We start from the raw sequence: 23,989 nt of genomic DNA, 5'->3' as shown, positions 1-23,989 counted from the left end.
TTTGAGTATTCTTTGTGAATCAATCATTATTGAGCTTTTATTTTCGATATTTTTTTGTAGAAAATAGTCTTGTTTCTAGTACTGAATTTTTAATTAATAAATTTTAAAATTATTATTATTTCGCATTTCGCACCACATCAACAATGGTGGTAGTGGCTACTGGTGATGATGGTGGCTAGTGGTGTTACTGTTAATGTTTTGTTTTAATGTTTTATTGAGAAAAAAAAATAATAATAAATCTTTTTTAATCTAGTATTTCATTATAGAATGACTGATGCAAATGTTGATAAAAAAATATTAGAAATTTTAAAAATTCTATCAAAATTTTTACTAAATATCTTACATAGATGTAGGACTTACATGAGACCTACATGGTGTCGGTCCTACACTCATATAAATATTTAGTAAAAATTTTAATAAATTTTTTGAGATTTCTAACATTACGCAGGTTGATATCCAAACATGAATATCATGGCTGCTGTGATGCTAAGGAAAGGCATACAGACAGAGACTCCTCTCCTCCATTACTGAGTTGAGATCATCTCCTTGGATTTTTCCTTGCCCCCTTATTTGCAATGGTGGAGATGTATCTTAAGTTGATCAGAAAGAGTACACTACTACCAACTTACCAAGTACCAACAACCACCCCATCACATTCCTGGCTTGTTTAGAATTATCTAGATAAGTATATTTTTAACATTTTATAAAATAAAAAAAAAATGTAAAAACAATAAGAAGATGATATGATCCAAAAAAGATTTTAAAAAAAAATGTGCTTATATAGCACACCCCAAACAAGTTATAATTACTCCATATTCACCATCCATTAATGTCCATCCCAACTGTTATCCCCATTGATTAAAGACCATTTGGTTTGTGTTTTGAAGAAAAAAAATTTAAAAAAAAAATTGGAGAGAGAGTTTAGAAAAAAAATTTGGTTTGTTTAGTTGTATATTTTGAAAATAATTTTGGAGTTTGGGAGTTTAGAATGATTTGATATTTTGTTATAGTTGAGTAGAAGTGATGAGAGAAAAAGTGATTGAGAATGAGAGATGAGAGAAAAAGCGATTGATTGATGTGTAGGAGACAGAAAGTGATTTTGGAATTTTTTTTTAAAAAAATTTGAACCAAACAATATTTTGAAATTTTTTCTCGAAAATTGTATCTTAAGATACAAACCAAACAAGCCCTATAACTCTTTGCATTTATATGGAGAATTTGGTCAAAATTTTCTCATACTAAAATTTTAATACATTAATAATAAGTATAAATTTTTTTTAAAAAATTCAATATATATCACTATTATCAAAATATTTTTAGTGAGTAATTTAATATTTTAAATTTTAAAATGATATATAATTTTTGATCTATATGTCGGTTTTTAATAAAATTAACATTTTTAAAATTCTCTCATTAAGACCTATCAAATAAGATGCAGGTTGACGAAATTAACATAAACATTACATTTTACTCTATTTCACAATAAAATGTTACTAACTACCAGAGTAAATTTTTACCATCTTCTTAAACTGAGCATTAAAACAGAGTATAAACTAAAGCTCTACGAGTTCTTTCCTTACGAGTTTACAAGCAAATCAACAACAACTCAACATACGAGAAGGAAACTCTACATATAACAATCAATAATCAACAAACTCAACAAATTAATCAAAAAAACACTCGTAACAAATTTCTACCAAATATCTCATACGGACATGAGACTCACACAATGCGGGTCTCACATCCATGTAAGACATTTGGTAAAAAAATTTATAGAATTTTTTAACATTTTTGTAAATTAATATATACATTATATTGCAAATATACAGTTACGAATAATCTAGCTAGTATATATTTTCTTTGGGCGTGGCTTCTGTCCAGTCCTTAATCAGACTGGACCGTGTTGTTGGGCCCGTGGGGGTCCACCACGAGTCCCGTTTTGATAATCTGAACCGTTCAATGTGTAGAACTCGTCGAGTACTATATGCTTGTAAAAAATCACGTTAATCGAATATCGATAGTTATGTGATCAAATCAATTTTGTATATAAAAAATGGACGGCAAATAAATTAATGGTTGACAAAAATCTGTTTTGATCACATAGCTATTGATATCCGATCAACGTGATTTTTTACAGGCATATAGTACTCGACGAGTTCTACACATTGAATGGTTTAGATTATCAAAACGGGACCCATGATAAACCTCCATAGGTCCAACAACACAATCCAATCTGATTAAAGACGGGACTAAAGCCATTCCCATTTTGTTTATAGGTAACACTATCCTAAATTTATACAACGACAACGGCAGGATTGATTATTTTTAGATATAGATCTTTCTTTCTTTTTTTTTGGATAAAAATTCTCCCATAATAAAATTTTAATGTATTAAAGAAAAACGCAAAAAAAAAAAAAACTTAAAAAATCCATCACATATCATTATTATCAAAATATTAAACTTTAAAATAATATTACTTTTGATGTAGATGTCAATTTTTAATAAAATTAATATTTTTTTATAATTTTCTCATTAAAATCTATCAAATGTAATTCATGTTGACTATGAAATTCTTAAAATAAAAAAATATATATTATTATCGTCAAAATTGATGTAAATAGTAACAGTAACATGCGACTTTGTTTGATAATAATATATTACTCTAATTCATAATAGCATGTTACTCTGAAAATATTATTCAAAAAAAAATTTTAATATTTTACTTTATCCTTAATTATATTTTTTCTCCTTAAAAAATTTATGAAACAAAATAAATTGAACCGTCATTTTTACCAAATAAAGATCCAATAAAAAAATTTTAACTAAATTTCTCTTCCTCCCCCCCCCCCCCCCCTCCCCAAATCACATCTGTTAATAAATTAATGATTTTTCCTTAACACAGCTGGTTATTTTAGTGGATTTTGTTTGTTGTTATAATTTTAATAAGTTTTCGTGTTTGGTCCTTTGTTATTGTTATTGTTCTGTATGATGTCAACTTTTTTTTATATAATTGCTTTATAACTTTTCTCAATATATAGAACCAAACTGAATAATTTGAACAACCATCAGCTGATAATTGCTTTACATCATCAGCACGCTAAATGTAATAAAGATCAAAAACTAATTTTAACCTGCATCAATATCACTAAAAACAAAAAACAAAAAACAAAAAAAAAAAGCTATCATTGAGCTAACTACGATCTTTCACCGCCAAAATTTCTCGTGTTCTCTCAGTTGATGGATGCCAAATAATAAATTAACAAGGTAACACTAGCCCGAAGAAGAATGAAAAAAAAGAATAGCCTGGTTCCAACATATTGAATTCATTTCATTGAAACTGTTCAGAAAAAAACGCTGACTTCTTTTTCAGTCATCTCGTATACATGGTCTCTTGCATCTGTTAGAGCACTCTGCATGATATGTTCAACTTTATTTTAGATATAGCAGTACACTAAAATCATCACACCACCAAAGAAAAGAAGAAAAATGAAAAAACTCGACGAGCCATAATCCATATTCCAGCCACTTGGCCACGAGTATCTGTCGCCTCTAGCTCTACGCAATGGGGCATTTGGGTTTCTTTTCTTCTTTTCTTTTTTTCTTAAAAATAAAATAAAATTTCCCCAGGGGTGATAAGTGTCTCGGGCCAGGCTGGGAGGAGTTAAAAAATGACAAAAAGGGAAATGAACAAGGAAAAGCACGTCAAAAAAAAACAAAACAAAACAATACAAAACAAAACAGAAAAACCTGTCCCAATTTGGTAAGGAAGTTGCTGGCAAGATTTAGACTTGTGATTCTCACATCCTCATTAGCTTTCAGTGCTTGGGCAATGGCAAAGGCCCCTTCGTCCTGTATGCAGAACCGAAGTGAAAGGGTTTAACAAGCTAATTAATTTGAACAAAAAATTGAAAGGGTAAACAATTCCATACTCGTATTTCATTAAACCCTAAATTGAGGGTAGTCAAAGCTTCATTGACCACTTTCAAGCTTTGAGCCAGACGGATGGCACCCTGCAAAAACACACGAATCAGAGCAGTCAATATGTTGCGGATGTCGTTGAATGTTATACATCATTATCTACAGAAACAAACAACATCTCGAAGTCCATTGGCTCGCAAGTCCAGAGTTGATATGGTAGAGTTGTATTTCAGAGTGTCAGCTATGAACTCTGCACCCGTTGCTCCTATCTGCAAAATATTCCCATATCATATTCAGAAACTAATACAACACGATGCAGGCAGTCATAATCTAGAAATTACCTGACACCAACCAAGACTGAGGGTCTTTATATTTCCATGAAACTTAAGAACTTCAGATAAAGCTTTTGCTCCATTTGGTCCAATTGGATTGTAACCAATTTCCAACTGTCACAGAGAGAGAGAGAGAGCTGTTTACCGCTGTTTGCAAAAGTGAAATACAAGAAAAGGTAGAAAAAGCAGAATGCTATTGGAACACTCACACTGGTAATGACAGAATTATCTTTGAGAACTTGAGCTATGTCACTGGCCCCCTTTGCATGGATGTTGTTCCCCCCCTACAAAGTCCTCCCCATTCAGTGTTTTAGAAGTTGGGTCGTTGAATTTTATTTCTGAAAATCAAAAGTTTGCTTTCAATAAAGATGAAACCCTCAATTCTCACCAGATCTATGTTTGTTACTGTTCGGTTCTGCTTCAAAGCCTCAGCGATTTTCTCTGCTCCCTGAAGGATTTTAGGACAAAAAATCAATAAGCAAGTCACGCAAGTATTTGACTGAAGGCATGGGTCTAAAACTGAACTAATCCGACTAGCTAGACCATGACATTTACAAATATTTGATGAAGAACATGGGTCTGCAACAATTTGAGCAGTTTGGTTGAATCACTTCTATAGACACACAAATTTCATCCTGAGGAAATCTAAACTGACCACTTAAAAAAGGAGTGACCTCCATCTTACAATCCAATATAAAATACTTCAAAATTTTCAGTGCACAGTTTGCATGCTCAGAAGTTACGAAAGAAAAAATAATCAATAATTTAAAATGGCCTTTAATAGTATGATTTCAGTTTCTTTTCAGGAATACCACAATCTACTTGATCTCATTTGAAACTTAAGAAGCTAGGCAAGGAAAGGAAAATGCCCAAAATTGCGCCTAGAAAGGAAGCTACGGTAAGCATTGTCGAGAATTTTCCTAAGCATTCCTTGATCTTTCTAAGTACCCAACAAAGCCTTGATTAACCAATTGAAAACATAAAGAAAGACGAGGAAAATGTTGCCAAAGTATTTGGGCCAACTACATGAATCCTCTTTTGCCTTCCTACTCTATTGTATACCATACTTTCTTTTAAACAATAGGCTATCATGTATTTCCTCAATGCCTCAACCTGTCAATTTTGGCATTTCCCTTGTCTTATCAACAACCACAACTGGCAATGCAACCTAGAGACGTAAGCTAATTGGATTGGTATGTTAAGATTTGGGGGCTTCAGTACTTGTGGTTCCCCTGCTTTCTTTGGTATATAAATCTCATAAAACCAAGGTTGGTTCCTGTTCTTTTTTTCTTTTTACTCTTATTAAGAGAAAAGGAATCATAAAATCAGCAACACGTAAAAGTCGAATATACCTGTGGTACAATCTACTTAAGAGAACCAGATAAAAGTCCCAATTAAAGAGGACGATTTATTGTTTATCTTGATACATGACTGAATGGAACAAGACCCTCAAGTGAATTTGCAAACCAAAAAGAAGATCAAAGATAAAGGATTACTTTACAAAATTCATAATTATACTACAAAAGTGGTCAACAATGAGGATTGCAATACCTCATCTCCAATATCATTCATGTACATGTTCAACCATACTAAGCTCTTGGTTCTCTTGATATATTCAGCAACATGATAGGCACCTTTTGAGCTAATTGAATTGTTTCCAATGTCTAGGTGTTGAAGTCTCCCTAAAGAGCAGTTATGAATGTCAGATTAACTGCAATTTTTAGAAGCACAAATAATGACATTTGAAATGTCTTTACCAGAATGAAGTTCATACAAAGGCAAACCTTTATGTGAAGACAAACCAGACATAAGAGCGCGAACACCTTCATCTCCAATTGAATTTCCATGCAAAATGAGTTCCTGAACAAATAATTCAACAATAAATCTGACCTCCAATAGAATTTTCATGCAAAAAGCATTCCAGAATGTATAATTTATCAATAAATCCCACTAGTCATGAGAAGGGAACGACAAATTTATTTACTGTAAGCTCATAACTAGACAAGTTGTTTCTGTGGCACAAGCAGATCAGCAAGGGAAAATGTTGAAAAATGATAGCTTTAGTTAGTAAGACTGAGAAATACTGATGACAATTTCATGTTCTGTGACTGAAGAGAGTGCTTCCATCATCAATAAAATTTCAACATGATTTCTCAATTTTATGTTTCCAGAAATTACCATTAGTTTATCACTACGAACAGAAAGAGAAGAAAAATGCATACTGAATGCAAACTGTGGATAATGGAGGGTGGGTAAGCTGATTGTGAAGCCTTCTGGAAGAAATAGTAGGCACTGAGATGGCGAGAGATCACAGTGGTGGAAGGGGTGGGACTTGAAGCGGGAGAGAAGAGCACTGCAACTGCAAGCATAGAGGTAGGACCTCTTATTTATAGATAAATTAGACCATGGAGGCCAACTCACCTGAGTACACAATTAAACATGCTCGAGTGTGGACAAAAGGATCGGTGGCTCATCCTCTGTGGCCTAACATCTTGAAGGCAACAACTGCTATTGGAAATGGTGCTGAAAACTAGGGCTGATCAACGGATGCACCGACCCGCCCGACCCGGCCCGGCACGAGCCCCTTTGGATGGATGCGTGACACGTGGAGGGCGAGTGCGGGGCCATTTTTTAAGCTTTTCCCGGGTTCGGTTCGGGTTGCAGTTGACCCGCCTCTTTACCCAATAAACTCGACCCCCCCGTTTTTGTCCTTTTATATATATATATATATATATTTTTTATTTCCCCCCCTTCTTCTGATCTCACCACACTAACCTAACCTAACCTAACCTAATTCATTCATCTTCTTCGATACTCTCTCTCTCTCTCTCTCTCTCTCCCCCCCCCCCCTAGAACCCTACCCATACCGATGGCAACAACGATCAAGCAACGATCTACACTGAAAAAGCCATCGGCGATCGACGATTTGCCCCTTCTTTTTTGGGTTTGTACGCCCTCATCAGCCCTTTTTTGAGAATCTCATATTAAAACCCTAACCCATTGGCATTCTTCGACCTGAAAGAGGATCAGCGATCGTGGTGTGGTGGTGAGGTATTGTCTTCTCTTCTTCTTTCCTCTTCTTCTCTTAATTCTCCTCATTCTCTAATCTATTCGTTCTGTAATTTTCTTTTTTTTTCGGACTTCGACAACCTCTGAAGTTCTTATTTTCTACAATCTGTTCGTAATCTATTATGTAATTTTTTTTTTGTTCTGCAATCTGTTCGTTCTTATTTTTCCTTTTTTTTTTTTTTTTTTGGTTCTAGTTTGTTGCAGTTCTGAAGTGAAACCAGTGGAAGAGAGAGGTTCTACACAGTGTAAGTTTCCTCTTTTCTTTCACTCTCCATACAACAATTTTTTGTATTATGCAACATTGAATCTGTTTGCAATCTGAAGAAGCTCACAGAGAGGGAAAAATGGTGTAACTGAATCTGTTTTTGGTTTTTTTTTTGGTTTTTTTTTTTTTTTAACAATGTCAAGTGGATAAACTAGAAAAAATGGTGTAACTTTCCATTGTAGGCAATCTGTGTTGAATATTGAATTTGTTAACTGTGTTTGAATATTGAATTTGTAGATAAATTTGTGAATAAAAAATGGAAAAACTGAATGAAGCATGAGCTTATAATTATAGTTATTTTTATTTCTGGTTTTAATTATAATTATAGTTTTTGCTTAGCTTGATATTCATTATAGTTTTTGCTTAGAGGTTCTACACACAGTGTGAAGAAGCTTATAATTAAGTGGTGTTGAGATTGATTAGCTTGATATTCATTGTTGTATTTATTTTTTAACAGCTTAAATTGTTTAGAGAATTGGTGATTAAACATGGTCTCATAGCCCTAGTTCAAGGGGTCTTGGGTTTAATTTATGTCATTTAGTGCCCAAGATAATTTTAGGACTAAGGTTTGGCATGAAAATGAGGTTTTATTTTACTAGTATTTGAAAAATTAGAGCCTTTGGAGATATTCTTAGTGAGTCTTAAGTAACTAATTAAGTGACCTAATATTTATTCATATTTAACCTGTTTTTGAAAGAAAATCTGGTCAGTGGTCACATGTGAGGGAATATGTCGAGAATATAAATATTAAAATTACTCCTTCCTCTAACAACAAAACTGAATGAATTGCACATTATATGCCTAGTTTATCTTATTTCTCAATAGTTAAGCTTGGAGAGAATTGATAATCAAACAAACTTTATAACCAAGGGGTTTAATAGATTTTGATATGAAATTACAAGCCGAAAGTGACAGCAAATTTAAAGGGGTTATAACGTTTTCAATTGCAAGACACTCAGTTTGAAATTACTACACCTGATTCTGCTACCAATCTTGTCAATGCATGATCAATGTAACAAACTCAGTTACTAGATATAGAAGTCTGAATGAACTTTCAGTGTATAAAGTAGGCTTACTGAGTTAACATTGTATGAGTTGCTAAGTAGTTGCTAAGTAGTAATGTTTGACTTGTTATTCATTCTCTCTCCTGTTCTATGTTTGGTTTTTGGCAATTTATTTGATAATTTTTTGGTCATGGATCCTCCAAGTGGAAAAACATTTTTTGTTAATCCTAATGTTAAGCCTGAATCATCTTCTATTGACCCCTCTACCCAACCTATTGCTCCCCCTCCTAGACCACCCTTGGCCAAAAGTAGTAGTGGTGGGAGAACACAATCAAAGGCTTTGGGTCATTTTGAAAAGATTAGGGGTTGTTTGGGGTGTCCTAAATAAGTACACTTTTTATCTTTTTGGACTAAAAAATTGAGGAAAAAAATATCGATGTTTGGGTTAACTTTTTGACTTTTTATGGGAAAATGTGTATTAAAAAATTATATAAATTAGTGTGTAGGGGAAAATTAGGATTGAGAGTTGTGCAGCCGTAATTTTTGACTTTTGGTGAATAGTGATAACTTTTTAACTTTTTAGCTTTTTTCAGAGTTGCCAAACTTGGCCTAAGGGTATTGATGGGAAAGATAAGGCTATGTGCAAGTATTGTAAGAAAGAATATATGGCAAGCTCTAAAAGTCATGGAACAAGTAATTTATTAACTTATTTGAAAAATTGTACAAAGTATCCATACAGGGATACTCAAGGGCAACAAACATTAGAATTTAAACCAAAGCAAGTTGGTGGGGAGGGTGGTGTTGATGTTGTGGCTACATCATTTTCTGTAGAAGTTGGTAGGAGGTATCTTGCCGAGATGATAGTAATTAATGAATTGCCCTTTAAATTTGTGGATAGGGTTGGTTTTAAAAGGTTTTGTAATGTTATGCAACCCAAGTTCAAGATCCCATCTCAACATACTGTTGGCAGGGAAATTATAGACATATACACTAATGAAAGAGAGAGGTTGAAGAAACTTGTGAAGGGGCGTAGAATTTGCTTTACCACAGGCACATGGACTTCCATACAAAATTTGTGTTACATGTGTCTAACAACACATTTCATTGATGATGATTGGAAGTTATAAAAGAGGATCATTAATTTTTGTCAAGTTGAAGACCACAAAAGAGAAACTCTTGGGGAAAAAATTGAGGCACTCTTAAAAGAGTGGGACATTGATGGCCTTTTTACCTTAACTGTTGACAATGCGAGTTCTAATAATCTAACCATTAGATTCTTGAAACGAACCACAAAACTGTGGATGGGAACTGTCTTGGGTCATGAGTTTTTACATATGCGTTTTTGTGCGCATATTCTAAATCTCATTGTTAGTGATGGATTGAAGGATCTTGAGTCTTGCATAGCGAATGAAAAGGCATACAGTGAGATATGTGAGGTCTTCTCCAAACAGCCTTAACACTTTCAAAAAGTATGTGGAAAGTTTGAAAAATGATAAAGTAAGAGTCTCTTGTGCTTAGATGTGCCAACACGGTAGAATTCCACATATCTTACGTTGGAGGCGGCGGAAAAATTTGAGAGTACTTTTCAAAGAATGAGTGAGAAAGACTACAATTATAAACACTATTTTTTGAATAATGAAGGGGGTGAGAGGAGAGTGATGCCTACAACCGAGAATTGGGATAATTGCAGGGTATTTTTGAAATTTCTTAAAATGTTCTACAATGCAACAAAGAGATTTTCTGAGTCTTCATTTGTTACTTCAAATATATTCTACACGGAAATTTATGTCATTGAAAACATGATTGGACAATTAATCAAAGACAATGATCCTATTTTGTCTTCAATGGCAAAGAAAATGAAAGAGAAGTTTGACAAGTATTGGGGAAATGGAGATAAAATCAATCTCCTTTTGTATGTTGCGGTTGCGGTTGTGCTTGATCCTCGAAGGAAAATGACATACTTGCAATTTTATTTTTCAACAATTTTTGGTGGGGATGCGGTGAAAGTGAAAAAAATGTTAGACAAGGTGAAACATTGTTTGAGTCAATTGTATGATCATTATGCCACACTTGATTCAACAAATGTGCATGTCTCCGATGTAAATAAAACAATAGATACGGTGATAGATGAAAATGATCCACATTCTATTATGAACTCTCAATTTAACTCATTCTTGGAGGGGCAATTTTGTAATAGTGGGAGTATGTCGGAATTGGACAAGTATTTGGAGGATATTGAAAAAGGTGGGAAAAATGCTCAATTTGATATCTTAGAGTTAGGAATGGCAACGGGGCGGGGCAGGGCCGAGGATCCCACTCCCCGTCCCCGACCCCCGATGGCCAAAACTTCCCCGTCCCCGGCCCCGATCCCCGACGGGGAACCTATAACGGTCCCCGTCCCCACCCCCAACGGGGATCGGGCTTCCCCGACCCCGAAAGTTCCCCGATCCAAATCCGTTTCAACATTCAACACAGAGACATACTCACATGTATACATTCAACACAGAGACATTCAACAACATTCAACAAATACATACATACATACTCACATGTATACATTCACAAGCACACACATACATTATACATACACACAGAGACATACACATACATGTACACACAGAGAGAGAGGACGACGGTGGAGATCGGCGTAGATCGGCTGATCGGCGGCGACGAACAGCTGATCGGCGTAGATCGGACGAGATCAACACAGATCTGAGAGAGGGCAGCGATGGAGGTGGAGCGAACGAAAGAGTTGACGGAGGTGAAGGCTGCGCTGAGGAGGAGACGAATGGCGGAGACGACGGCAAGGTAGACAGCGACTCCGGCGTCGCGGACAGTGACAGCTGCGTTGAGGAGGCGGAGATGAGAGGTGCGATGCGAGAGTGAGAGAGAGGAGAGGTGCGAGACTGAGAGAGTGCAGAGGGAAGAGAGAGAGTGAGAGAGAGAGGGACAGAACAGAGGGTTGTATTATATATTAAACTATTAAGGGGCATATATATATATTAAGTTTGATTCGGGGGCTAACGGGGACGGGGTCGGGGCCGGGGTCGGGGGTGAAAAATATATCACCGTCCCCGGCCAGAAAATCATCGGGGATTTATTTTTGAGTACCATCCCCGGCCCGTAGGGGATATTTTTCGGGGGAAAACCGCTTTAATCGGGGTCGGGGGGTCGGGTCCCCGTCGGGCCGGTTTCAAATTGCCATCCCTACTTAGAGTGGTGGAAGGCCATGAAGCACGGACACGGACACGGACACGGACACGGACATGGGATACAGTAATTTCCAAAAAATGAGGACACGGACACGACCACGGCGGGGGACACGGCAAAATTTTTTTTTATAAATATTTTTATTTTAATACATATTAATTATTTAATTTATTTTTTAAATAATGTGTTTTTATTAATTTATTTTATTTTATTTTATATTATATATGTATTTTTTTTATTAATATGTATAAATATATAAAATACAAAATATGTGCTATAATATAAGTATTATATATTATATATATTATAAGTATCATATCTTATATGTTATAAGTTTTATATCTTATATGTTCTGTACACTTATATGTATAAGATAAGACAGAGGAGGCCAAAAGGCGAGAGAGAGAGAGAGAGAGAGAGAGAGCGAAGGCGAAAAGGCGAGAGAGAGAGAGGGAGAGAGAGCGAGAAGACGAAAAGGCGAGAGACGCAATCTGGTCGAAGAGGCGATCGAGTGAGAGACGCGACTGGATGGAGGTCATCGACTGGTTCGACTAGTTCGAAGGTCATCGAAGTCGACTGGTTCGACTGGTTCAAAGGTCATCGAAGTCGATTTTTTTTCTAGGTCATCGAAGTCGACTGGGTTCAAAGTCGCCGATCAGGATCCTCTCGCCGACCAGGTTTCTTTCTCTTCTCCTTTACTCTTCGTCTTCTCTTCTGTTTGTCCAGATTTGGACACGCGTGTCCAGATTTGGTGGACACGCATGTCCCCAGCATGTCGCCGTGACTGACACTGCCACGGCATCAAATTTGACGTGTCCATGCTTCATAGGCAGAAGGTTAATACAACAAAGTATAAAATATTATCACTTATAGCACGAGATGTGTTGGCAATGCCAATCTCCACTGTTGCTTCTGAGTCGGCTTTTAGCACAAGAGGTCGTATACTTGATCTATTTCGTAGTTCACTTGCTGCCAAGATGGTGGAGGTTCTTGTTTGTACACAAAATTGGCTTCAAAGTAACATTTCAATATGCCTTCGACAAGCAATGGATAATGTTGAAGAATTTGAACAACAATATGATTCGGATAATATATATATACAATGATTTATTTTGTTTTAAATTTCATTTATTTTGTATTATTCAAAATTCATTATCTTCACTTCACATATTTTTGTTGTATTATGTTTTATGTGTAGTTGTTTCGGAATCAAGTTCATGTTCAAGTCCAAATCCGAAAAGTAGTTATATTGAAGTTTAATATCATTAGTAAAATACTTCCCCTTTGTTATATTATGTTTACTTCACATGTTTTTGTTGTATTATTTACTTGTTTTAAGTTTAAAACTTTTTAGTATTTTCCTTATTAAATAATTTCATTTTTTTGTTATGCAGGTTGGGCTCATGGCTCATGGTTTAGCTCAAAGAAATCAATGGTTTTATTGTTTCTTTTTAAGTTGTTTTGAAAATATGACTATTGGTTGGTACTTTCTTTGGATGACTATAATACTTTATTTTGGATGATTGTATTAAGACATTTTAAATTTTTTGGATGACTGTAATATTTTATTTTGGATGATTGTAATACTTTATTTTGGATAGTTGTATGTTGAAAATTTATGCTGCGTTGTTGCGCCCACTGTCCAAGTTGTTTGTTTGTTTGAATTTGAATCTGAATCTGAATCTGAGCAGGTTGTTTTTGTATATGCACACACTGTTTGTTTGTCTTTGGCACACACACTGAGCAGGTTGTGCCCACCTATGTGCAATGCACACACTGTTTGTTTGTCTTTAGCGCACACAGCACACACACAGTATTGGCGGATTGATCAGCCCTGTCTATTATTATGCATGCACAACACACCAATTATGTTTGTTTGTTTTTGTTGTATATGACTATATGTGTTTGTTTTGCCCACTGCAGTGTTTATGTATGCATTGCACATAAGTGGTAGTTGAGGAATTAAGTGCACATTTATTTAGTTATTTTTTTAGGAAGTGCACATGTTAAATTATGTGAAAAATTAGTAAAACTTTAAACCGCCAAACCAATTCGCATCCATCCGTCAATCCGCTCAATCCGCATCCGTCGGATTGGCTGACGAATGCGGATGGATTTTCTCCAATCCACCAATCCGGCGGACGGATGGTGGATTAAAGGTTCCGTGGCCGCAACCAACCCACGACCACCCCTACTGAAAACCTCAAAGGCCATAATGACTGATAAATGCCTAGTCAAGGTTCAAGTCCCTGAACAGAATGTGACGAGCACCTTCATGAACCCTCAATTATAGCTGTTGAGCCACATATCCAAGAGGTCTTGTACAAAGGTCAGGGGATCAATCAGATGCCCCATTACCATGACACCAACCTGGAGAAGATTTCTAGGCCCCCGCTCCCAATCTAGGATGACGTGAGAGCAACAGGGTGCCTTTCGAAGATTGCATTGGAGATAAAGGATAGAGGTGTAGGAGGGACATACTCGAGTAGAGGATTGCTCGACAAGGCCAGGGGTTACCAAGCATGTCATTGTGAGCATGAAAGGTGATGCACTTGAGTAGAGATTCACTTGGCCAGGATGAGGGATGCTTTAACCTCATCTAACCAATGAAGCACGGACACCTCTCCGGAAGTAGCGTATAGGTGTTGGACACGGACATGTGCCGGACACGCTGCAGACATGTATCGGACACGCTAGGACACTTTGGGCATGCTGCGGACACGTTGGGACACGCTAAGGACACTCAAGGGACATGCTAAGTACTATTTTTTTCAAAAAAAAATTAAAATTTTTAATTTTTTTACTAAAATAGAATACCTAAGATTGATAAATTTGATAAAATTAAATGTTAAACATAAAATACATATTAAATATTTTAAAATATACATATAATAAAAATATAAAAATATATGTTTTGAATGTGTCCCCAACGTGTCGTGTCCTACATTTTTTTGAAAATTAACGTGTTCACGTGTCTGTATCGTGTCATGTGTTCGTGTTCGTGTTCGTGTTCGTGTCCGTGTCCATACTTCTTAGCATCTAGCAGACTAACTGGTGCCTCTGAGATTGTCCCTCAACACCTAGGCTCAAGGCTAAGGCACTGTGTACATTAGATTTGTCAGGCGTGGCTCAACCTTACAGGGGAGCACATGAAGATTTCTGATTGGTTCACATGTCACCTTATGAGGCTGACATGTAGGTCCCAATTTCACAGAGATGATGTTGTGGAGAAACAGGAAATCTAGACCCACATACCAACATACACATAATAAAAGATATAATTGAAATTATATGACATAGAGAACTTTCCAACCATGATGATAATGCTTATGAGAATATTCAGATGATCCAAGGAGTTCATCGAGAGAAGCTTCATTAGATCGTGAAAAAGTGTAACAAATCCCATTGAGGGAAATAATTAGGGTATGTTTGGTTTGGTTTTGAGAGAGTAGTTTTTAAAAATTGTTTTGGGAAGAGAGCTTAAAATTTTTTTTGATTTGTTTGGTTGTGTATTTTGAAAGTAATTTTGGAGTTTGGGAGTTTAGAATGATTTGATATTTTGTTGTAATTGAGTAGATGTGTGTGAGAGAAAAAGTGATTGAGAAGGAGAGAGGAGAGAGGAGAGAGAAAAAGTGATTGATTGGTGTGTAAGAGAGAGAAAGTGATTTTGAAAATTATTTTGGAAAAATTACAAACCAAGCAAGCTTTTTAAAAAAAATTTCCCAAAATCACTCTACAAAGCCAAACCAAACATACCCTTAATATCTCTCTTGACTACATATGGATATAAATGGTCTACAATAACATTGCTTTATATTGGAATAACTTAAATAAATTAAAGAAATGATGCCAAATTCTATGAAGTCACTGCAATATTTGCAACTATATGTTGTTAATGAAGAAACCATCTTCAATCTATCTATACTACTAAAGTAGAATTTTCAAATATTTATAGTCAAATGAAAACAAGAGATCAATTAGCACACCAAGCTTAAAGAGGTCACAAGGAACATCTATGTAATTAACTAATTAAGTTATCCTCTTATTAAGACTTAATTCAGCTTTAGCTTCCTTGATTTATGATATTTCTAGCTATAACTTAAGATACTTCTTGATACACTAGCTTTTTTCTCCAAAGAAAAATCCTCATTATAACATTCCCATTAGATGTATTTTACCAAGCTATAAGAACAGATTTTGCCCATCACGGTTACAAAGTAATCTGGAAAAATCTACGTGATACTTGAATTTTAATGCATGTAGAAAATAAAGACATGGGGAAAATATAAGTAAGAAATGTACCCTCAAAGATTTGTTTCTCTCCAGCCCTTTAGCCAGAGCAGCAGCCCCCAAAGCACCACCATAGTTGCCACTTAACAATAACAAAATGCCACATAAATACCACACACAAACAAACAAACAAACAAACAAACAAAAGAGAGAGGAAGGAAAGCACACTGCTAGAAGCAGAATCATATGTTTTGGGAGAAATTGTGTACAATATACAATGCCAATTCACACATAAGGTAATCACATAGGTACACCAAAGATTGCATCATCATAGAAGTAGAAAGAAGATACAAATATAGAACTTTTACTCACTTTAAAGACAGAATCTGTATAGTATTATTTTCCAGGAGTGCTCCAGCAATACTTGTAAATCCCTACCTCCATTTCCAAAATACAAAACAAAGTAGAATCAATTATGCAAATTGAGCTAATTTTAGGTGAAGCTTGAATAACATAAATTAAAATAGTCAAATTTGATCTGCATACAGAATAATCAATGACATTATTATTAAGTTCAAGAACGCGTAAACTTGAATTTTTCTTCAGCATCTCAGCAATAGCCTTCGCTCCCTGCACAGAAAAGTGAGCTGATTATTGAAGGCACTACCAAAGAGGGACGTTTGGATAATCCTCAAAATTTTGAAGGAATGTGATTGTAAGCAGCAGAGTACTACTTCAATTCAAAAAGTAAACTAACCTCATCACCCAAGTTTGTGCTGTTCAGCTGGAGCTTCTGAATCCCAGCATTATCTACCAGTGTGTCACATAGGCACTGTGAAGAAGAAAACCTTATATTACAAAAATAAGCCTCAAAATGTAAGGACTTGGTACAGTCAAAACAATTGAGAGATGAGAGACAATACAATTGCCAGCTCAAGAGGAATTTTAAAGTGACCAATTTTATTTTTAGCCAATGATCATGTGAAGGGGTAGATGGAACGGACAACAAAAGTTGAAGATGGAGACTGAATTATCTTCTACGCTATTAAGCATGAATACTTTGAAAAATATGCCGTACCCGTACCCGTACCCGTACCCACACCCGTACCAGGTACTTATCGGCATATGATATTTCATATGGTGCTTCTGCTGGTACACGAAACACGTACTCAATTTTTTTTTTTTTTTATTTTTGGCGTATCCATACATACCTAATATATACCCAAGTCATACCATACCTCAGTCAAAATAATATTTTTTTTCTACTACAAAGACAAAATTCCTTTCACTAGACTTCTTTTTTATTTTTAGTTTTATGCTTGGCATGATTTCAAAATTAAGCTATGGTTTGTAAGTTATTTAATATAATAATATTTAATTTTGACTTATACCTTTATTTTTGGCATTAAATGTTAATTGTAGATTGAATCTTAACAAATTAAACTATTTAATCAATTTTTGCATTAATCCAAATTAAAAGTAAATATTTTTGTACAAACATACCAAGTCATACCCGTACCCTACTTTTTTTGGATTTTCCGTATCGACATACACGTATCGTACTAGTACCAATACTCGTACCCGTACCTGTGCTTCATAGCTTCTAAGTTTGCCTCAGCTAAATTATTATACCAAGACTACCACTAAGCAACTTCCTACTTGATGCACATTTGTTAGGGAAACTCATGAACCATGTAAATCCATCAACAGTAAAGGAAAAACTCTGGATCTAACCCACCCACAGAAAGTGTAAGATCTGTATCTTCCAAAATAATGTCTATTTGAAACCATGTGTTTAAATCCTTATCTAGATTGCCTAGAAAATCCCTCGGAAGTAGGATCTTACAATTTTGGTGGCTAGATTGTGGAATCCTGATTTGGATTCCAATCCTACGTGAAGCATTTTTATTATTATTATTTATATTTTTATGTTTGTGGCATAAATAGCAATTATACACCAAGTCCAAACCAAACAAAAATAAGTCACATTGAATCAAATATGCTGATAAAAACAAATTAGAGCAACTGACATTCAAACATTGCAGCAATTCAGCAAAATTTGAGAATTGAAAAGATATAGATGCAATTTGAGCATCTCATCTCCATTTCCATCTCCCTATCTAACCCACTCCATTTTCCAAATACGCTTCATCAACCATCTCTCCTTCATTGCATAGTAGATCATTCAATAACATTTCCCCCTTTCTTTTCTCCATTTAATCGAAAGACCAAGATCTATTTATTTCTTCTATTCTCTTCTTTTCTCTTTTTCTACTAATGTTCCATTCTAATTTTCTTCCTCTCAAATTTTTTTTTTTTTTTCTTTTCATGTATCCTTTAACAATACATGGCGTTTATTTTCTTTTAAAGCGTATTCCAAAATTCGAAAACTCCGTTATTTATTTATTTATTTATTACCATTTGTTTTATTTTCTGCTATCGCATAATATAATTTTTTATTTATAATCAATTTTAGGATCTTGATTTTGACAACCTTGCTTGAAACCCAAGGGTAGTGTTTCAGTTTAACAATCACCAAGCAAGCATCCACTCACCATAACTTCATAAGCATTTGAGGAAATTGTATGCACACAACTCAAGCAGCATGGCATCTGACAATAGATATGTTAAAATTTCAGTCACTTGTATTGATTAAAACGAACAATGCATTGAAGCTGACCTTAACTCCCTCGTCTCCAATGGGGTTTCCAGATAGATCAAGAGTATTCAGTACAATGTTTGATTGAAGAACACCATCGAAGGCTTTCAATCCAGTAGCAGTTATTCCATTAGCAGCAAAATTTACTTCCTCTGCAGTCTGGAAAACAACATTTAAGAATATGTTTGGTACATTTGTAAGGGAACCAAGACAATCTGAACTCTCACAACATAGATGGGAAGCAGACATACAAAATTTATTTTTTTTATAGGTAAATCTTTTTTTTTTTAAAAAAAAAAAAAAAGCTGCCAAGGGGGCAGTGCCATATGGCCATATAAATATTTCTCCATTCGCACTTGTGCATAGCCCACCTGTACATGGCCCATATAGAATTCAGCTATTCAATGGTCTTAATAATATATATATATATTCTTACTGAAATTAATTGTCCAAAAAAATTACAAACAAATTAATAACAATAACATAAATGAAGTATCCATATTACTAACATCAAACAGGAGGGGGAAAAAATTTAAAAAGAAAAAGGCATAAAGAAAAAAAAAAAAAGAACCTGATTGTATGCCAAGCTCTCGGCAAGAAAAAATAGTCCTTCATCTCCAAAGTTAATACCTGCTAAAACCTTCTAGTATGGTCAACCCAAGCAGTTATTAGAAGACATGAACTTTTAAAACACATTACGGCCAGAAAGTAGCGATACTGCTTCGTATAAGTAGTAAAACATCTCACATGACAGTTTACTTCTCTGTTACCTGACATGTCAACACTTCGGAATGCTCTAAGTTCTTTGGCCAATTCATTGAGTCTTTGTCTGGACTCCCTCTCAACCTTTGCACCGAAACCTGATAATAAATTTGTGCCAGGAGAGAAGGACCACTTCATTCCTTGTGTAGAAGGTTTGTTTTCCAGAGACGAAGAACTTCGTGGTTTTGGAAGAAGGATTTTCTCCACCAATTTCCATAGAACTGTCACCTGAAGAAATAACTTAGTGCCCGCTGAGAATTTTTAATCTTTTCAGACAAGACACTTGTGCTTGCATTGACATAAAAAACAACCATTTTGCCACAGGCAATAACTGGGATGACAATGAATCAAAAATCTCCAGTGAAATGGAGTAGAAAATCAAGTTGATGGGTAGAAGCCAGTACAGACACACACTCGTAGAGGTGGAGCCACATGTAAATCAGTGGAGTCACGTGACCCCACCGGAATTCTAAAGAATAGTGGGGTGAAGTCACCATCTCTATCTAATATCTAAATTGGTAAGGTAGTTTCATAAAACATAAAGTAAGTTTCCAAGGATTTTTATTTATTTATTTTAAGGGGGGTTCCTAATAAAATTCAAAAAGCCCATTTATTTATTCTTTTTGTCTCTTGCATTTGAAGTTTCCCATTCTATTCCATGTCAATGGTGGTTATTAAAATGACCACAATCACCGTAGTGATCATCTTTCTTTCTTTATTATGAATACCAATAAAAAAAATAAAACAAAATTATTTTCTTCAAATGGATTCAATTAGTTCATACTTTCAATTGCTGGGTAGTAGAGAAAGGCAACGTATTAGTCTCATCAAATCAACTCTTCATTTACCATTTATAGTAGATTTGTTTCATGATTTTACTTTTTATACTTTTTTTCACTCATGTTAAATCTTTATTATGTGGTGAAGTTAATGTCAATGTAGAATTACTCACTAGTAGTTGTTGCTGACCCCATTGAGTGAAAATCCTAACTTTGCCACACACACACATGAAAAAAGGAGGATAGCAGCATGCTTAAGTAGACAACTTGCATTTCTTGACCAAAGTAAGACGAAAAATACTACAAGGAATTATCCCAAGGGAAGAAAGGAAGGAAGGGGCAAGGGGAGCCTAAAATGAAGTAATATTGTACAATGTCAAACAGCACACAATAACACAAGCAAGATGGTTACCGAGATAGAATCACTTATCATTTATATGTGTCATCCTTGCAAAGCATAAAATCATAGAAGAAATGGATAGAGATTTCTTAAAAATCAACCACTGATGTAGAAATATATGGCTAAAAGTAGTGAAATCTGTGGCAATATCACCACAAGACAATGAATTTTGTAAAAAGAATATTATCTATACGGATATCAATCGACACGCTATAGTGGATATGAGCTCAAGGACTCTGAAGGCTATGACCCTCAAAGACTTTCTCCATTTCCTGAGTGTGGTTTCCACAATATTTTGGGTTGACAATTCAGCCAAATAGTCAAGCAACCAATAAAGCAACATAAATGAGTTGTAGCTCCAATGAGGCTAATGGATTTCTCAAGCATATAAGCAAAACCTTAAAAATTCTATAAAACATCCTCTACAGTGAAGCAACATTCCTACATTGTGACCTCATTTGTAAGTGTGACAATTAAGCAAAGAAGAAGAAAAAAGTTTTCATTTCAATTATAATATTGGCCCATATTACTGTGTTCCCTTTTTCTACCCAACTCCCACAACAACATTGACATTGGCATCCCAATGCAAACTACATAATTGCAATATATTTTTAATCAATGACATATTAACCCAATTCACCCTGTAGTTTAAAAAATCCTTAATCTACTGAAAATCAATCAAAAAGGTATACTTCTTGTTCCTGATCATTCAGTTTCTCTACATTGAAAATGAAACAAAATTCAAGCTTCGGCATTGGCACGGGATTTAGAAATGCTTAGAAATAGAAACATGTAACTGCAAAAGTACTACCTTGTTTGGTGCAGCTTATGGTTTTTCTTATTTTGGAAATTTGAGCTAAAAGTGTTTCATGCATCATTAGTTTATGTGACAAAAATGGTTTACATTAACTAAAAAAAATTATTCTCTTGAAGTTGGAAAATTGATTCTTTTAGATTCTACTTACAGATTATCAGTTATCAGTTAGAATAAGTTTGCACCAAACAGAACCTATACATACAATACCTAAGTTGAATTCACCAGTAGCCACAATAAATAACCATTGAATTACTAAATTGAAGCGCTACAAACTCTTTCACCGTTCCTAAATCCTAAACCCTAAACCCGAAGGCTTCATTTGGTTCACTGGAATGAGTAAAAGTGGAATGGAATAATCATTCCTTAGGCTCTCATATGGAATAACCATTCCCTTGAAATGGTGAATGACAATTCCATTTGTAATGCATTTTGTCACTATTTTTGTAAGTCAAACCAAACATGGGAATAAACATTTTGATGGAACAATCATTCTCATTCCATTTCATTCCAGTAAACCATATACTACCTAAACTCTTTCACTGTTCTTGATCATTAAATTACTCTAAATTGCAAACACAAAACCAAACCAAACATAAATTTGTGAGATAGGAAATTGAAAACGTTATTAAAAGCGGCAAAAGCAATACCAAAAGTAATGGCAACAAAAGCTCCAGCTGGAACAATGAAGGAAGCAATCTCCTTTACAGGAAAAGAAGCTGCTTGGCTCTGAGACTGCTTGTAAACCCTCCGATTACTCGCCGGCCTTCGCGGACCACCGTCCGATCTTACAACTAAGCTTTTTGATCTCCAACACCTTCGTCTACTGATATATGGTGGAGTAGCAGGAAACAGCACCCCCGGCGCACAATAGTTCGTTGCGCCGCCCACAGCTTCGCGTGCGCGCTTCAGAGGCTGTGCAGGAAAGGAAATCTGAGGAATTAGAAACAACAATCAGCTTAGGGTTTCCGATATATGTATAAGTGTGTCAGTGTCTGTGTGTGTGTGTGTGTGTGTGTGTGAGAGAGAGAGAGAGAGAGAGAGAGAGAGTGTGTACTTTTGGATGAGAGTAGAGAGAGAGTGTGGAAGTAGAGCCCATAGGTAGAGAGAGAGAGTGAAGTTAGAAGAGCATAGACTGGTTATCTTCAGGGACTAATTGGAGAGTTGCGGAGAAGAGGGAAGGAAGAAGATAGAGAAAACGGCGATTGATTCTTCGTCTAATTCTGAACAGGAATGGAGTAATGGGCTTCTCGGTTTTCAGACATGACATTGGGTTGGGCTGCTTTGGGATTTTTTTTGAACAAGCCCAGCCCAATTACTACAAGGCAAAATCACGGGGTTATTTGGATGATCTAAATAAATATGTTTTTTGAATTTTTATGCAAAATATGTAGAAAAAATAGAGAGGTGATATGACTTAAAAAAGATAAAAAAATAAATAAGTGCACTTTTTTAGTGCATCCCAAATCACCTTTAACGCTCTGTTTGAGAATAGATTATTTTAGTTGACTTTTGACTATTTTAGTTTGACTGAAAATTTTTTGTTTGGAATGATAGTTTTTTTTTTTTTTAGTTAATTTGATGGTTGTGAAATTATCTTATTAGCTATGTTAGTTTATTTTAGGGAAAATTAGTCTAAGGTCTCTCTTTCATTTTTAGTAATGGAAGAGATCCACAATATTATTTTTTGATGTCAAAGGTCCTAAATCCACACCCACATATCAGATCAGAGAAATTTGACTCTCTCTCTCACTCAAATCTTCATTCTATCCAAACCAAATCCTCTCTTATTGTGCGCATTCTGATCTTTTCCAAACCCTCTCTCTTTGTGTTACTTGAATATTCCTAAGCAGATCTGAAGAAAGTTTGAATAGCAGACTCATCGATCATCTTTACGTTCTCATCATCAAAGACCAACCGGTGGTCATGGCTTTTCACAAGGCTAACATAGTGCCCGTGGTTTGGCCCACCACCAACATGAACAACGACAACAAATAAGGAGTGTTCAGAGTCGACATCTCTCTCTCTCTCTCTCTCTCTCTCTCTCTGAAGTTGCAGAAATGGTAGCTTCAGCCATCTCAACTCCACTAAGTTTCTCAATTGCTTCTCGCAATAGAGCTTCGCGTCTCTCATTTGCTTCTTATAGTTATTAAAATCTTTCTTTCCCTGCTAAATGTCTATACATAAAAGTAAAATTGTGAATTTATGGTTGGTTTGGTTTGTTTTCTTTTCTTGAATTTTGGCGTTTGTGATATTTCAATTATTGTTTTTACTCTTCAAAAGCAATCTTCTGTGCAGAAACTCAACAAACCCAGTCCTTACGGTGATTCCTTAACAATTGGTAATTATTATTATTATTATTTTCTCAATTTAATTTTCTCGAATATTTAGTTTTCCATTGAAATACAACTCTGAAAGTCAAATTCGAGTTTAGAACTCTTTTCGCTGTCACAATTTCGATTTCACGCAACCATGCCTTAATCTGAGTGCACTCTTCCTAATTTTGAAACCATTCACATTTTTTTTTCTTCTCCTTTTTGGGTCTGT

The 23,989-nt window shown here is 35.2% G+C and overlaps 1 protein-coding gene across 2 annotated transcripts; it reads right to left on the bottom strand.

The window, feature by feature from the left end:
- Nucleotides 1-3,307: 3,307 nt before the first annotated feature.
- Nucleotides 3,308-22,707, bottom strand: EMB2004 (RNI-like superfamily protein). 2 transcript variants are annotated; one of them, XM_028269435.2, is made up of 18 exons: nt 22,500-22,707; nt 22,093-22,375; nt 19,458-19,670; nt 19,259-19,317; nt 18,709-18,846; nt 16,786-16,860; nt 16,575-16,658; nt 16,401-16,462; nt 16,101-16,170; nt 6,035-6,110; nt 5,802-5,932; nt 4,639-4,698; nt 4,460-4,534; nt 4,260-4,364; nt 4,092-4,187; nt 3,930-4,010; nt 3,748-3,849; nt 3,308-3,410 (listed from the first exon to the last, which is right to left on the bottom strand). In XM_028269435.2, the coding sequence occupies exons 1-18, from the start codon at nt 22,539-22,541 to the stop codon at nt 3,342-3,344; spliced, it is 1,821 nt and encodes a 606-aa protein (XP_028125236.2). In that variant the 5' UTR covers nt 22,542-22,707; the 3' UTR covers nt 3,308-3,341. The 2 variants fall into 2 exon arrangements, with proteins under 2 accessions (XP_028125236.2, XP_028125237.2); XM_028269436.2 differs by having other exon boundaries at nt 22,093-22,357; nt 22,500-22,677.
- Nucleotides 22,708-23,989: the final 1,282 nt, after the last annotated feature.

Source organism: Camellia sinensis, chromosome 10 (assembly GCF_055761805.1).
Source record: "Camellia sinensis isolate YWXY chromosome 10, ASM5576180v1, whole genome shotgun sequence".
In the NCBI taxonomy this organism is placed as follows: Eukaryota; Viridiplantae; Streptophyta; class Magnoliopsida; order Ericales; family Theaceae; genus Camellia; species Camellia sinensis.
The sequence above is the reverse complement of the archived record's forward strand: the minus strand, read 5'-3'. Positions and strand labels throughout refer to the sequence as shown.